General features: G+C 47.3%; 2 protein-coding genes across 3 annotated transcripts; both read left to right on the forward strand.

Annotated features, from left to right (window-relative positions):
• Window positions 1–692: 692 nt before the first annotated feature.
• On the forward strand, window positions 693–4,421 carry Rsrp1 (arginine and serine rich protein 1). Of its 2 annotated transcripts, none has more exons than XR_007977123.1 (5): window positions 693–858; window positions 962–1,542; window positions 2,371–2,870; window positions 3,076–3,890; window positions 3,987–4,059. XR_007977123.1 is itself a non-coding variant. In XM_052177721.1 (5 exons), the coding sequence occupies exons 2-5, from the start codon at window positions 1,002–1,004 to the stop codon at window positions 4,101–4,103; spliced, it is 879 nt and encodes a 292-aa protein (XP_052033681.1). In that variant the 5' UTR covers window positions 694–858; window positions 962–1,001; the 3' UTR covers window positions 4,104–4,421. The 2 variants fall into 2 exon arrangements, 1 of the variants encoding a protein (XP_052033681.1); XM_052177721.1 differs by having other exon boundaries at window positions 694–858; window positions 2,371–2,507; window positions 3,807–3,890; window positions 3,987–4,421.
• Window positions 4,422–7,654: 3,233 nt separating this feature from the next.
• Syf2 (SYF2 pre-mRNA splicing factor) lies at window positions 7,655–15,826 on the forward strand. Its single transcript, XM_052177723.1, has 7 exons — window positions 7,655–7,931; window positions 8,093–8,197; window positions 11,107–11,232; window positions 11,852–11,969; window positions 12,313–12,403; window positions 13,519–13,617; window positions 15,117–15,826. The coding sequence occupies exons 1-7, from the start codon at window positions 7,908–7,910 to the stop codon at window positions 15,280–15,282; spliced, it is 729 nt and encodes a 242-aa protein (XP_052033683.1). The 5' UTR covers window positions 7,655–7,907; the 3' UTR covers window positions 15,283–15,826.
• The last annotated feature ends 959 nt before the right edge of the window (window positions 15,827–16,785 follow it).

Below are 16,785 nucleotides of genomic sequence, written 5' to 3' on the forward strand. Positions count from 1 at the left end.
CAAATTACTTTTATTAGCTCAAACAAGGACGTTAAAGCAGCTTTTCTCAATTAAAATGGTATATTCGGGGTCTGCGGGGACCCGTCCCAAGCTCCCCGGCAGGAGCCCAGAAGGGAAGGCGGGCTGCGGCTGGGGGAGGGGAGGGGTGATACACACAACGCGACCTGTCCTCCGTGTCCTTGATCCAGCTGTGAAGCCCGCTAAATTGTTTGCGACTTCTCCTTTCCCCGAATTTTAAAATCGAAAATAGGAAAGTGAAGGAAGTCAAACCAAACAAAATGGAAAAAACAACAACAACAACAACAAAGAAAAACAAAGTTGGGCGTGGTGGCTGAGTCCCGTATTACCCGTATCTGAGAGGCAGAGACAGGGGGATTCCGTGAGTTCGAGGCGTGACAGGAGTACACAGCTAGTTGCGCTCTCAAAAAAACCCCAAAATCCAAAACCAGCCAAGGACCCCACAAACAAACAAAAACCCCCTGAAGTAAACAAATCCTCAAAATACCCGGATGTAGGGGGGGGAGGGGAAAGGCGGGTGGCGGGAGGAAGAGTGGCTGTGGAGTGACAGCCTCGATGCGCATGCGTGTCTGGAAGGCTTTGCCAACATCGCGTGGCGATTGGGCGAGAGGAGGGCCCGCCCCTTCGCACTGATGCCAGTGCGCATGCTCCGCGTCAGTTTCTAGTATTTTCGACGCTGACGTCGCTGCGGAGTTCAGTTCGCGTTCGGACGTTGGCTGGAGAGCTTGCTCTGTTCTCTGGTCCCTGGGAACGGGACCCTCGCCGGCTTTGGTTCTTGGCCGCAGAGGAAGGTGCCCGCTAGGCCTCTCTCGCCCTTGTGAGCCTTTCATTGATTTTAAGGTGAGTGGGGCGGCACGGTCGGGGACCGGCTTGCCCTTGTTTTTTGCGCACGCGCACTGCGCACACCCGCGCCCCAGTGATTGACCCTTTCCCTTTGCCGTAGTTCCTAGACGCCGTTGCATTTGCGGACTGAGAAGGAAGTCATGTCCTCGGCCGCCATGTCCAAGTACGTGAACGACATGTGGCCCGGCTCTCCGCAGGAGAAAGCCTCGCCGTCCGGCTCGGGCTCGGGCCGCTCCAGCCGCCTGTCGTCGCGCTCCCGCAGCCGCTCTTCGTCCCGCAGCTCCAGCCGCTCGTCCTCGCGCAGCCGTAGCCGGCCGCGGAGGAGCAGACGGTCGCGGTCCCGCTCCCGGTCCCGCAGGCGCCACCAGCGCAAGTACAGGCGCTACTCGCGCTCGTACTCCCGCAGCCGCTCGCGGTCCCGCAGCCACCGCCGCTACCGCGATGGCCGCTACAAGCGGCCGCGGAGGTACTACAAGTCGCCGTCGCCCTACCGCTCCCGGAGCAGATCGCGCTCCCGCGGGAGGTCGCATCACCGGTGGTCGTACTACGCCATCACGCGAGGGCGGCGCTACTACGGCTTCGGCCGAACGGTGTACCCGGAGGATCGGCCCCGGTGGAGGGAGAGATCCAGAACCAGGTCGCGCAGCAGGAGCGGAACCCCTTTTCGCCTGAGCGAGAAAGGTGGGTTTTATCGGGTTGATGTTGGTTCCCTGCCCTTGGGGGACCCTGGGGGTGGAATTCTGGACGCTTATCGCCGAGGCACCACCCCAGCCCCTCCCTGCATTTAACTTCCTCTGCGCCTGAGTCAGCCAGGGAGTCAGGTGGTTGAGCTGTTGAGCTTGGATTTCGTAAGATTAAGCCCAGGACATCTGAACTTGTAGTCCTGTGTTTATTTGCTGCCCAAAGTCTTGAGATTTCTTGAAGAGAAAGAGCTTGTAGTTGGCGGTTAGGTAGCATGTAATCTCTCTCGTGTCCTTCCACCTTGTGAGTAATCCATGCTGGGTGTTCTGGTACGCATGGTACCATGCTGGGTGTTCTAGTTCAGTAATCTGAACTAGAGTCCATTTATGGCTGTGGCGGCCAAAAGAGAGTCTCACTCTTTCCCGCTTGCTGGCTGAAGTCAAAACATTTTTTTCCCGTGATTGAATGGAAAAAAAAGGGGGTTTTGACTAGCTTTTCTGTAACATGGTAATTTGATGTTACCAAATCGGTAAGTTTGACCTTGTGTGCTGACAACGTATCAAGGTTAGTAGTGTTGATAACTGCACTATAGAAGGTTACAAAACACCTTAGTAAAGCAAAAACAGTGCTGTTTGTTAGAACAAAACTAACTCAGTTGAGGTAATTCAGGAAAGTTGCTTTTTTCTTCTCACTATAAGATTTTGGATTTTGTTTTTTAGAATTGATTTACATATAAAGAGAGAAATAATTGTTTTAGAGAAGCTTCTTAGTTGGTTAATTTGAGCCTTAAGGAAATTTAGAGGCTAATGAATGTCTTAATGCCCTTAGATCGAATGGAGCTGCTAGAAATAGCAAAAGCCAACGCAGCGAAAGCTCTGGGAACAGCCAACTTTGACTTGCCAGCAAGTCTTCGAGCCAAGGAGACAAGCCAGGGAACTGTTTCCAGCAGTGGGCCAAAGATGGAGGTAAGTCCACTCAGAAGACTGCTGCTGCCGGCAGCTTTATTATCCCTTGTCAGTGTACACAACCCTCCTGCGATGTGTTTATAGCATTTGTCCAGAGCAAATCCGTAATCTGACAAATATCAGTCTCCGCAGGAAATTTCTTTTGACACTTGGTTTTTTTCCACAACAGTAAAAACAGTATATTGTTGGTAATACTTTTTCTCCCTCTAGTCTTTAGAGACTGGAGTGTTCTCTCAGTAGTTTTCATGTACACCATTATGTTCCCAAGTCTGTGCTCAGCATACAGTATAGTTTATCTGCTTTATTTCTGTCTTATAGAAATCATGAATGTGGTCTCCAGACAGTGATGAAGAAAATCTGTTGGTAATTGGTCATGGGTTCAAGTGTCAGAGTTTACATTTACAGACTAAAGCTTAGCCTTTGTTGCAGGTAGTCCATGTGCATGCTAGAGTTCTGGGCTAGGGACAGTGTGTGAGGCAGTGTGACAGCTCAGCAGCCTAGAGGCACTGTCATGGTGGGGCATCTGTGATCTAGACAACCCTCACATAATATATGCAATATATTCCAGATGTTTTGAGAAATTACAGAAGAAGAGGCCTGCTTCCCTTGCAGATAAGTTTATTACAATTCTCCAGAACTACAGAGAATGTGTATTGGCACATTGCAGTGTATTTATAAGTTCATTTTTATATGAAAGCTGGATCTAAAAATTAATAATTTGGGTTGGGATGTAAATCCGTTGGTAGAGAATCTTGTCTAGGGTTCCTGGGCTTAGTTCCCAGCACTGTGTAAACTGGGTTTAGTACCCAGCCCCTGTGATCCCAGCACTTGGGAGGCTGTCCTTAGACAGCTAGGGGATAGATACCAGAGGCTTGGTCTCAGAAAAGTGCTTTATAAAAATGTAAGGTACAAGTTAGTGCTGACAGTATGATGAAGGTGGCTGGTTTGTCTATTTATTGCTGAGATCTCAGGGTCTGCCAAGTATTTGCTCAGGCAAGTACCTAAGAGGGGCTCCTTGATGAGTGAATTAAATGCCTCAGTTCTTTGGACAAAGAATTTTTTATTATACTTACTCAAAAATGAGTTGTGTCTACAACAGGAATCAGGCATTCATGGGAACTATGCTTCCTAAGTCAATCCTGCTAAGTGGAAAACAGCATTTTGTTGATTAGCTCCTTAAACTGTGACCATAGAGTGGAACTTGGTTTATCTACAGCTGCATTTGTATACGCTGGGCTTTTTTTAAATATACAATATTTTGAAAATTAAAGCTATGTTTAAAATTCTCTTCCTCTTTAGCATTCAGAAAAGCAGACTGAAGATGGAACTAAAAATCCCAATGAAAAGTCTTCTACACAAAGAAACATAGCCTTCAGCTCAAATGTAAGTGAAGCCAACCTTGACAGTTGGGTCTGGGGTATTTCCTTCTGTATGTGTTGATAGCCTCTGTGAACTTGACCTCAATTTATTGTTTTACAGAATTCTGTAGCAAAGCCACTGCAGAAAACAACAAAAGCTGCTGTTGAAGAGAAGTCTTCGGGATCTCCAAAAATAGATAAGAAAAAAAGTCCTTACGGACTGTGGATACCTGTGTAAAGGAAACTAAGGGCGGGGTTGCCTAAAACTGCACTTTACTGCGGGTTTGTGTCCAGCATTAGCTCATCTGCCTGAGTAATCACAGTAAATGTGATTAAAGTCCATTACAGAAAGAGACTTAATGGTGACGTGGTCATGGTTGAGGTTTCTCTTGAAGATATGAGGACACAGATGACCCAGATGCATACAGATGGGAATCTTGTATATATCTGTAAGTATTGTATAGAATCCCTTACATACAAAGGTGAATTTTTTAAAGACACAGTTGTATACTGTATTTTGTACATTTGTTAATAAAATTTTTATTATTTGTCTTGATTTTTTTATGGATATTGAATGTCTCTGTCTACATCTGAAGAAAGCTTCCTGAAACAACACAGAATTTATGAATTCATACTTGCGGTGGGTGGGGGAGGCTGGTTTCTTTTTCTTTTTAAATGTGTATCCCTTTGTGGCTGGTATTTGGAGCACCCCCTAAGAAGACTTGTAATCATCTCTAACTCCAATTCTAGGGGACCCAACAAAGTCTTGTTCCATGGGATGCAGAGACATATGTGGGCAAACTCATACACATAAATCCTTAGAAAGTGAATTGGTAACCAGATAAAGACTAAGGAGTTAGAATCCAGCTTGTCAGGATTTGCAGTGCTAGGACTGTGAGGTTCACAAGTGCACAGCACACCCAGGTCTTTTAAGTTTACAGCTTCAGGGCCATTGGGTAGGAAACAATTTCCATCCCTGCTACCTTTTAGTTACAACCTACTGAGGTTAAGGTGGGTTCTTCCGGCAAAAGGACTTCACCCTGAAAGCTAAGCTGTGTCCAGAGTTTACAGTGAATTCTGTGAACATTCCCTATTGGGCAGAAAGTTTCCAGGACTTCTCCAGGAAAGTGGGATGAAGAGGCACTATGTATCAGTCCTCAGATACATTAAATTGACTGTAAAGCCATGCTGTATATTTGCATTTTCCAACAAATCTTGCAATGTCTAAACATTGGATTCCCTGTCATTACAATTTGTAGTGTGACTAGCAGCTGTCTTAAGTACAAGTAGTGGGCTGGGAGTGTAGGTCAGTTGGTAAAACACTTGCCTAGCATGCTCTTCCCCTGAGTTTGAACCCAGCATCAGTAACAGTATCTTAGCACCTCTGGACACAGCTCAGAGGCAAACAAGGAGTTTAAGGCAGGTTATTTTAATTGTGTTTTGAGTGACAGCCCTGGCTGTTCTGGAACTCACTTTAGACCAGGCTGGCCTTGAACTGACCTTGAGATCTGACCTGCCTCTGCTGACCTTGTGCTGCTAGTAAAGATATGAGCCACTGTGTCAGGTTAAGACCACCCTTTGAACAAATAGAGACAGTAATATTCCTTAGTGGCATGCCCTTGGACAGCATCCTTGAAAACAAAAGTTGACCCTACGAGAAATTTAAATATTCAATGATCTAGATGTGTATTGCTGGCCACCCTATTTTCTTTGGTCATTCTTTAAGATAACAGTGACTAAACTGCTTGCTACACAGTGAATCTATTTCACATAGCCTTGGATGTCCAGGTTTATCCCTAACCCCCCAGGTTTTGGGATTAAAGGTGTGGGCCACTATACCCAGTTTTTTTTTTTTTTTTAATTGAAAGTTTAGGATGAGAGTTTTCTAGTATGTTAGTGCCTCAATGGATTGTGGATTCTTCCCTGTTACTGGTGGCACTGAGGGTTGCTCTGCAAGGAGTTTAAAGGTGGCAGGGGCTTGCTTGCCTTTATCATATTTGGATTTGCAGTTAAAGGGACTGAGATAATCTCCATTTTGTTCTTTTTATTTTTTTTTAATTTTTATTTGTTTTTTGAGACAGGGCTTCTCTGTGTAGCCCTGGCTGTCCTGGAACTCACTCTGTAGACCAGGCTGACCTTGAATTCAGAAATCTGCCCGCCTCTGCCTCCCACGTGCTGGGGATTAAAGGTGTGTGCCACCACTGCCCAGCCTTTTTAAAGATTTATTATTTAATTTCATACATTTATTTCATGTATGTGAGTATACTGTCTTTTTTTTTTTTTTTTTTTTTTTTTGGTTTTTTGGTTTTTTGGATTTGGTTTTTTCGAGACAGGATTTCTCTGTATAGCCCTGGCTATCCTGGAACTCTGTAGACCAGGCTGGCCTCGAACTCAGAAATCCGCCTGCCTCTGCCTCCCAGAGTGCTGGGATTACAGGCGTGTGCCACCACCGCCCGACTGTCACACTGACACACTAGAAGAGGGCATTTGGACCCATTACAGATGGTTGTGAATTGAACTCATGACCTCTGGAAGAGTAGTCAGTGTTTTTAACCATTGAGCCATCTCTCCAGCCCCCAGAGATTTTGTTTTTAAAGGAAGAATGAGGAACTGGAGATGTAGGAACCCAGAGGTGGCAGGCAGAATCAGAAAACGAAGATTAGCTGAGGCTAGTGAGGGCACAGGCATTTCATTCTACCAGAGGCAGGAGGATCTATATTCAAAGCCAGGATGGTCTTCAGTGAGTTCCAGGATAGACAGGACTGCATAGGGAGACTCAAGAAACAAAGACATACTAAAAGAAAGTGATTCAGTGGATCACAGTGAGAACAACTGAAGATGGTGATGGGTTTGTCAAAGACATTGTAGTGGCTATTCCTGGTTGTCAACTTCACTGTATCTGGAGTGAACCGCAGTCTTGTCTTTGTCATTTATCCCTGCTTTAGGGCAAATTTCCTTTGTGCTGAGAACTTGGTCTTGGGGGATCCTGAGCTGATACTTACATAGCTTGCATTTAACTTTTTAAAAAGATTTCATGGGGGCTGGAAAGATGGCTCAGAGGGTAAGAGCACTGTCTGCTCTTCAGAAGGTCCTTAGTTCAAATCCTAGTCACCCATGTGACCCACATGGTGGCTCACAACCATCTATAAGGAGATCTGATTCCCTCTTCTGGTGTGTCTGAAGATAGCTACATTGTACTTACATATAATAAATCTTAAAAACAGAAAAGACTTCGTGGGTTTTTTTGTTACTTTGTTTTGAAGCGCAAGCAAAGTTTTATTGAGCTTGAGAAGTAGCTTCCTACACGAAGGGGGACTCAAAAGAGGGTTGCCCATAATTTATATATTTTTTCTTGCCAGTTTTTAAGCTTTTAGATATCCCACGAACTAAATGGTCATGCCTTACAACACTGGCTAACCTAGAAGTCACTGTGTAGCCTTGGCAAGCCTCATACTTGGTATTCTCCTGCCTCCACCTGCTGGGACACTAGGAGTGTGCCACAACAGCTGATTTGTACCCAGATATTTTTACACGTGGGGGAAGGCGTCTTCGTTTCTACATTTAATTAGTTGTCGAATTAGAAAGGTACACGTTCCATTTTATATATCCCTGTTCTATTCCAGAATTATCTTAGCAACGTTAGTAGTTACTGTGGTCCTGGAATATGAGAGTGAATAACATGGAGCCGGCCCTGCACTCCTGCAGTTAACAGCAGAAAATGATCTACTCTATGGAATGGACTTAATACAGATGAAACTCAAGAGAGACAAGGCTCTTTAGAACTGATGACAGGATACTCAACTCTCCAACCAGGCATTCTGTTCTAAGTGACAGGTTCTGAGCACTTCTTCATCCTTGTCGCCTCGCCCCATGCCCCGCCCAGGGGGATTTGCGCCTGCGCATGGCCACACCTCGCCTTAGCCCCTCCCACTGGAAGGTGCGTGAAGGGGCCTGAAGAAACTGACGTCATAGGGAGGGCCTGACTCGCGGGCCAGAGGCCGCCGGAAGTGCTCAGTGTTGTTGACGGAAGTAGAAGCCTGTAATGGCGGCTGTGGCTGAAGTTGTGGTGAGTACCACCGGCTTCGTGCCGGTGTCAGTCTGGGAGAGGCCGGGGCGAAGGGACATGGGGCGAATCCGGGTGCGGCTCCCGGGGAGGCCGGGGTGCTGGGCTGAGGCCTGGGCGTGGCCGCTGGCAGACGCCGAGCCTGAAGCCGGCTATGACCGCAGGTACCCGCGGACGGCGCGGAAGCCAGGCCATTGGCGGCCGAGGAGCTGGCGGCGCAGAAGCGAGAGCAGAGACTGCGCAAGTTCCGTGAGCTGCATCTGAAGCGGGTGAGTGGCGCGGACGCGGGCCAGGCTGGGAGCAGGGCTGGAGGAGGGAGGCGCACCCGATCTCAGGACCGGGCGTCCCCGGGACCTGATCTCCGCCGGGGGTGGGGGGTCTGGACTCAGGTAGAGATCGCTTTGACACCTGTCAAAAGCCCCACCCGCTTGCTCCACCCGGCCACACCCACGTTACCAGGTGTACCTTAGGTTTTCCCTCTTGTTCATGATTCTTCATTTTTATCCAGGGAAATATTTAGTTAGAAATAGGAAAGAAGTTCTCAGTAAGACCTTTCTCACCTTAAAAAGAGCGAGCACACACTTCCCCCCTTTTTCGAGTTCAGACTCAAAAAAAATATAATTTATTTCCATCTCTTGTTTGCATACCCACTCAAGTCCTAAGCATGGCTGCCCAGACACTGGACATTGACATTGTTTCTCTGAAGCTCTCACTCACTTCCCCATGTGACTGCTTGCCCATCTGACCCTTTTGCTGAACCTGCTTGTTTTTTTGGAATGTAATCCAAAAGGCATAGCTATATCTTCTTAGTGTCTCCCTTCTAGCACTGGCCAAGATTTACAGCCTGCTTGACCTGCTTTTTGTCTTGAACTCTTTTTTTTTTTTTTTTTTTTTTTTTTTTTTTTGGTTTTTTGAGACAGGGTTTCTCTGTGTAGCCCTGGCTGTCCTGGAACTCACTCTGTAGACCAGGCTGGCCTCAAACTCAGAAATCTGCCTGCCTCTGCCTCCCAAGTGCTGGGATTACAGGCGTGCGCCACCACGCCCGGCTTGTCTTAAACTCTTAATAAAACGTTTCTTGGCTTGGCGAGATGACTCAGTGTCTAGAGATCCTTGTACAAGCCTGGCCACCTGAGTTTGACCCCTGAAACTCAGAGAAAAGTGGAAGGAGAGAACCGACTTCACAGAGTTGTTCACAGAGTTCCTCACACAAAAGTAAGAAAATATGTGTGTGTTTTTGTGTGTATGTGTGTCAGGGAGTGTATGTAGAGGACAGAGAACAACAGGAGTAATTTGGTTTTCTCCTTCCGTAATGTGGCTTCCAGGGATTGAAATCATCTGGCTATGTGGCAGTCACCCTTACCCACTGAGCCGTCTTGCTGGCTCAAATGAACTTTTTTTTTTCCTAAAAAATGGCCTTTGAGGGGTTGGAAAAATGGCTTAGCAGTGAAGAGCATTGACTGCTCTTCTGTAGGTCCTGAGTTCAAATCTCAGCAACCACATGGTGGCTCACAACCATCTGTAGCAAGATCTGACGCCCTCTTCTGGAGTGTTTGAAGACAGCTACAGTGTGGTTACATAGAATAAATAAATAAATGAATAAATAAGTAAATCCTAAAAAAAAATTGCCTTTGAGAATATAGAACAAAACAAACGAATGAGCTAGCACATCACTGAATGTTTACTATGTAAACAGTGGTTCTTGACCTTGTTCATGCCGTGGTGACACATAACCATAAATTAATTCTGTTGCTGCTTCTTAACTATAATTTGTTGCTGTAAACATCTGGTATGTAGGATATCTGCTGTGTGACCCTTGTCGGTCGGGGTCATGACCCACAGGTTGAGAACCACTGTTGTACATGCTGGAGATCAAAACCAGGCTCAGTGGATCAGGTACCCAGGACCCACAGAAATGCTGGGTGGGTGCGGTAGCCTGCCTTCAATCCCAGCACTGTGGAGGCAGAGACAAGACTTCTGGAGCAAGCTGAGTAATCAGGCAGACTGAGTTCAGGTGACCATCCTTGCCTCAATATGTAAGGTAGAGATCAATTGAGGAATACCAACATCAGTCTTAGCCCTCACATGCATGTATACCTGCACACATGTGCCCATATACATGTGGATATACGCAATACACACAGTCTAATATTCAAAGCCAGTCTTCAGATACTAAGCAAAAACTTCAGTCCCACAAATATTTCTGTCTGAAAAAGGTAATGTAATAAGCCATTGTGCTTAAATGTTGGCTTATAGAGGCAATGTTTATAGTTCGTGTGCCTGGAGCTTGGGACGCTTGGCTTCCTAAATCAGAGGTCACCAGTCTGTGGCCTACGTAATCTCTAACTTCCATGTTCCTTAGACTGGTGGACTCTGATGGCTTGCAGTTGCCATTCCTGTGCTTGGGCAGTTTATAGGTTCCTTGACTACATAGGGAGATTGAGATTGAGGCTAGCCTAGAGTACATTAGACCATGGTCTATAAAAACTGAAACCAAGTAAAATGCTAGTTTTCCACAGGGCTAAGATTGTCTGAGTGAGAGCTCTTGCTTCCTAGTGGGTGTCCTTCTTGTCTCTTGCCATGGAGTAACCTAAAGTACCAACTATGAATGGTTTAGAGATAAAGAGGCACGGAAGCCTCCAGTCAGAGGAGCCGTCTTTCAGCCAGCGAGATACTCAGTGAGTGGCAGCACTTGCTGTGAGAAGACTGAGGACCTCAGCTTCGTTCCCAGAACCCACTTGGTGGAAGAGGAGAACTGCTTCCTGGGAGCTGACCTCTGACCTGCACACAAACTACATGGCATGTGTGTGCTCACACAAAAAAGACAGATACCTTCATAAAAAAAGGTTTTAAATAAAGTTCAGAAAATCCGTGATTGCTCCAGTACTGTGGCGGAGTGCCGTGAGGGCACTTTGTCAGCCTTTATTCTGAAGCCCTTTATTCTGGAGCCACCTACCTGGACAGGCAGAGGTGACGGAGCCCCAGGGCTCTGCAGCAGCAGAATTGTTCAGCACAGCAGTCTCATTCTCTCTGCCAAACCTTCTCAGTCTGTTCCCGTGCTTAAAATCATCTGCTGGCTTTTCGTTGCTTGCAGCATAAATGGGGACCCTTTGTCACTGCAGATGAGACAGGGTCTGTTTGGGCCCCTCTCCTGATGGCCTTTTCTTTCTTATGGTTTTAGAATGAAGCTCGAAAGTTAAATCACCAGGAAGTTGTGGAAGAAGACAAAAGACTTAAGTTGCCTGCCAACTGGGAAGCCAAGAAAGCACGCCTGGAGTGGGAGCTGCAGGAGGAGGAGAAGAAGAAGGTTAGGAAGCCACTGCCCCTCCCCCACTGAGCCGGGAGGAGGCTAGCCCAGTCGGGAAGAGGCTAGCCCAATCGGAGGGGGAGCCAGTCACTTGAGGGCCTTTCTTCACTTGTCTGTAGGACAAGCACTATAATGGCTACTTGAATGAATTAGGAATTCTGTGAGCTAACATCTGCAAAACATTTAAAAGGGTTCTGAGTCCTGCTCTGTTCTGTTGTTGATTTTATTACATTTTTGTTTTCTGTGTGTATGGGCATAAGAGTGGGGGGTCAGAGGACAACTTAGGGGAGTCAGTTCTCCTCCACCACGTGCCTCCTGATACAGCGCTCAGGTGGTGGGGCGTGGCAGTGAGCGCCTGTGTCCCCCGAACCACCCTGGCGGCCTGTTACTGGATATTTTGATAGTGGTTTTTTTTCAATTTAAAATAGTTCAAATTGTTAATCGAGGCGTGTTACACCTATAGTTCCAGCACTTGGGAAGCTGAGGTAGGGGGATTGCTTTCAGTTTGAGGTCAGCCTGGGTGCAAAAAAACCAAAACTAGGCATGCATGCTGTGTGGCAGGGTGGTTGCTGTGTGGCAGGGTGGGTTGTGCGGTGGGTAGCACTGCCTGTCTTCCCAGGAATGTGCAGCTCGCGGGGAAGACTATGAGAAGGTGAAGCTGCTGGGGATCAGCGCGGAGGACGCCGAGAGGTGGGAGAAGAGGAGAAAGAGGAAGAACCCTGACCTGGGCTTCTCAGGTACGGCGGCCTGGGCTGAGCTCCGCCTTGCTGCGTGGGCCTGCTGGACCAAGGAGAACCCTGGGCCGCCCGTGAGGCGGCTGGCTGCTTAGGTCCTAAGTGCAAAGTTAGCTTTTGTAGTTGTAGCTTTTTTGTGCAGTCTGCGAACTCAGGGTCCTTGCCTCTGCCTCCTGGGCGGTGGGCTCACAGGGATGAGCCACCACCCCTGACAGAATTGGCCTGTTGGGTAGAGGCTGTGCTTAGGATAGTGCCCTGTGCATGTGGGACAGTGGTGATTCCGAGGTTTCTCTTATAAGTAATAGCCAGATACGGACACAGATCACCTGGTTCTCATTTTGTTTAGATTATGCTGCTGCCCAATTGCGCCAGTATCACCGGCTGACCAAGCAGATCAAGCCAGACATGGAAAGCTATGAGCGACAGAGAGAAAAGCAGTAAGGCCTTGGGCAGATGCAGGGTGGTTCCTGGGAGGGGGTGTAAGCAGAGTGTTAAAGACGTGTAAGTACAAGCTAGTTAAAGGAGTTACTTACTTATTTGAGACATTTCTACTGTGTGGCTTGGGCTGTCCTTAAACTCACAGCAATCCTTCTGCCTCAGTCTCCTGAATGCTGGGATTATATATGTTTGCCAACTTGCTTATCAATGGCTCTCTCTTTTTTTTTTCCCTTTTTTTTTTTTTGAGACAGGGTTTCTCTGTGTAGCCCTGGCTGTCCTGGAACTCACTCTGTAGACCAGGCTGCCCTCGAACTCAGAAATCCTCCTGCCTCTGCCTCCGAGTGCTGGGATTACAGGCTTGCAACACCACTGCCCAGCCAATGGCTGTCTCTTGCTAACGCTATTTACTGTTCTCCTCATTAAACAGCAGTTAGGCCCTGACTTTCCTTGGAGACGTTCAGGTGCTGACATCAGGTCACCAGAGCTCGGTGCTCTTGTAGGAGCTGCATGCTTTGGGGCTGGGGCAGGTCAGCTTTGTAAAGAACCAGATGGTGAAGATTTGTATTTAAGGGACCCAGTGTCCCTCACCCCCAGCTGTTCCCAGATGTGGTGTGAGGAGCAGAAGTGGAATGAGTAGGCGTGGCTGTGGCTCCTGGCTTGTTTTTGTCTGTTTCTCTTCATAGCCCTGGCTTTCCCGAGATGGCCTGCCTCACTCTCTTGAGTGCTGGGATCAAAGGTGTGCGCCACCGTGCCCAGCCAGGTTCTATTTTGATCCAGAGAAATAACCTTAGAATCTCTTAACACCCCCTCCCCTTCCTCTCCCACTCCACGTGAGTTTTGAGGAGTCCTTTAAATGTTGGCACTGTTCATGTATCTGAAGAAGGAAGCAGTCAGTCTGTGAGCCAGGCTGGCTCAGGAGTCCCTCCGGGGATGGCTTGTGGGCATGCTCACCCAGCCTGGATCATCCTTTGGGAGTCTGTTTTCTTTTTTTCTTTGTCTTTTTCTGTGTAATAAGTATATTTATATGTTGTCTCTTATTACCAGTGGTAGTATAGTTTGAAATTAGACTGGAGTGCTCCTGTCTGACTAGAAACTCTTGTTGTTGTCTTCTTAGTGGAGAAGACTTTTTCCCGACATCCAACAGTCTTCTCCATGGGACGCATGTGCCTTCTTCAGAGGAAATTGACAGGATGGTGTTGGATCTGGAGAAGCAGTAAGTACTCAGTAGAGGGCGTGAGAGGATGGATGGGCGTGGCTCTGAGGCTGACACTCTGACAGGAGCACCTTGAGCACAGCAGTGCGCCGGCTCACTTTGGACCCAAGGCTGGTGGTTTGAAGTTGGACAGCGCGGCCAGGTTGAGCCATGGCATTTGGAGTGAGGTGGGAATGTGGATGGGATCAAAGTGCCGTGGTGGCAAACTGACATTGGTCATGGCTTTAGGGGTCCCAGACCATCGTCTTCAGGCCTGAGGCAGCACGTGCTAGGAGGCCTAGTGACCCTGAGGTCTAAGAAGCGGACAGATTGGTGGGGAGGAGAGGTGGAGCCCTAATATTCCTTTCAAGGGCACAGTCTTAGGACTCAGCTTCCTCTTATTAAGCCCTACTTCTTAAAGGTTCCAGCACCGTGAGTGACCCTGTCAGCAGGGGACCAGGTTGGCACTATCAAGACCAGTCCAAACTGTAGTAGTTAGTGTTTTCTGTCTGTTTGTTTTTAACAGGGGCCTCATGTAGCCCAGCCTGAGTCAGAACCGAATCTGCTGAGATTGTGTGTATTTCTACCTGGCCATATTTATTTATTAAATTTTAATTAATTAATTGTGGTTTTTTTTTTTTTTGAGATAGAGTTTCACTATGTATATCAGGGCTGGCCTCAAACTCAAAGAGCCTCCTGCCTTTGCCTCCCAGGTGCCTGGCCATACTTATTTCCGATAGTGGGGAATGCATTTATGTTTAGGATGGTGCAGTGGTACATACCACACCCTGCACAGTGTAGAGCCAACCGTGCAGTGATGCAGTGGTGTGTTCGACACTGCACAGTGTAGAACTGTGCAGTGATGGAGCAGATGTACCACACTCTGCACAATGTAGAACAGTGCAGGTGATGCAGCAGTGTCTACACACTCTGCACAGTGCAGCACCGTGCAGGGATGCAGTGGTGTACCACACTCTGCACAGTGCTTGCTGTCCACAGTCAGGGTGTTTTTCCTCAGACACTTCCTGTCCCCACTTGTAGCAGCACAGCGCATCATTGCTCTTTACAAGCATTCTTTTTGTTTTGGAGTTTTGAGATGGCTATCATTGTGTAGCCTAGGCTAGTCTCCAACAGGTGGCTATCCTTGAGCCTCTGGCTCCTAATTGCTCAGTGATAGGTGTGGGTCACTACGGAAATGTTCAGGCCTGCTCTGTGCAGAGTCTATGTTTGCTGGATCTCAAGACTTACAGTCAAGTTCAACTAATCAATTAGTCTTCATCTGCAGCTGATGAGAACTACGTCTCCTTTTTTTGTCCCCCCAAGGTGTTTTATTATGAATTCTCTCCTGAACTTTTTGTCCATGTTTTATTAAGATCAGAGAAGAAGGCGGTTTAGACCAGAACATGGTTGAATGCCTTCAACCCTAGGGTTTGGGAGGCAGAGGCAGGTTGATCTTTGGAATCAAGCATTAAGGTCTGGGGAAGGGGATTCTGAACCTCATGGCTCCCTTCCTTCCCCAGAATTGAAAAGCGAGACAAATACAGCAGAAGACGTCCATACAATGATGATGCCGACATCGACTACATCAATGAGAGGAACGCTAAGTTCAACAAGAAAGCAGAGAGGTTCTACGGCAAGTATACGGCCGAGATCAAGCAGAACCTGGAGAGAGGAACGGCTGTGTGAGCCTCCCTCGGGGAGCGGTGCCGAAGCTGGGACAGGATTGGAGGCTCCTGCTGGCAAGTCCAGACTGCTGCGTGGGACCAGTTCGATTACTGTCGCACTTACCCCCGCCTCCCCACCCCAACCCCAGGCTTCTGAAATAAATGTCTTTCCTCACCTCTCTTCCACATGCTCATGTCCACATTTTCGTGCTTGGATAGACAATGTATTTCTTGTAGTGAGTGATGTTTTGTAAAAATCTAATTTGTATAAATCCTAATTATTATTTTTCTATGTATTTTAAATGTGCATAACCATCTAACCTTTGAATTATTGGGGCTCAGATGTACACGCTGCAGTCACTCTGCTATGAGAGTTGTTAGGAAGTGGGCAGAAGCTACAGCCAGGCTTTGGGACTGGCCGGGAGGGGACCAAGAAGCAGAGGCTGCCAAGACAGAGGCTCCCGGGGTTCCAGCACTGTATGTCTGCCCAGGACTGGAGTCGGAGGTCGTGGCCATCAGCCATGCGCACTCCCTTTTTAAAGAACAATAAAATGCTTTGGAATAGAGTCTGAACAATTCGTGTAATTTAAACATTGGAGGTTCTTGCACAACTGTGGGAGCATTTGTTACATGTCAGCGTAATTGAGTGTTGACTTTGGCCAACCTTGGCAGATCTCTGCTCCACCTGGCATCTGAGGACCTGAAGGGACGGGGTAGATGACAGTCTGATGCATAGACAGCCATACTTCAGTTTCAGTGCACTTTCATACACGAAAGAAAGAAAGCAGTGACCCAAGGAAGGTTGTATCAGTTCAGAAAAACATCCATAAATGCCAAGAAGCACACACTAAATATTAGCAGAATAGTTTTTCCTAGAGCTTTCTCAGGACAGACCTGTTTAAAAACAGTTGCTGGACACATATTACATATTGTGTCTGGGAAAGAATGAATGCAAGACAGAAGCTATACGTATCCAGATTAAGAGCTCACTGCCCAGACTGGCTCTACATCTGTGTTCTGATATTCAACAAGAATAAACAAATTGTAAATGTTTGTCACAGGAGGCAACAAGTCATGAAGTCACATTCAAGAACAATTCAGGGGACAAAATACACTTGAGGTAAAGTCCCTCTGGCCTTTTCCTTGCCTCAGTTCCCCAGGCAGTGTTCACTGTGAGTCATTCTTCTGGCCATGTTCATGCAGCTGAAGATCAGCTTGGTTTCGGGCCTCTGGAAAAGAAAGAGTTAAAATGGTCACAGCAACTGTCCAGAGAGAAGCTTCCTCTCCGGCTGAAGTGAGAAGTAATTAGGATGTTCCAAATTTAAAGCGGGGTGAGGCTGCTTGTATCTTTAATCCCAGCACTCACCAGGTAGAGGCAGGCATGTAGTGAGAATTTTGGTTTCTTTAAAACCAAACTAATTATATTATGTGAACATGTTTTTGTTTTAATCCCAGGTGTGGGATTTGAAGATGGCATTGGTGACTGGTTAAAAGTGCCCCCTCCTTTTCCCTTTAGACATGTAGT

This window comes from Apodemus sylvaticus, chromosome 3, assembly GCF_947179515.1.
Source record: "Apodemus sylvaticus chromosome 3, mApoSyl1.1, whole genome shotgun sequence".
Classification (NCBI taxonomy): Eukaryota; Metazoa; Chordata; class Mammalia; order Rodentia; family Muridae; genus Apodemus; species Apodemus sylvaticus.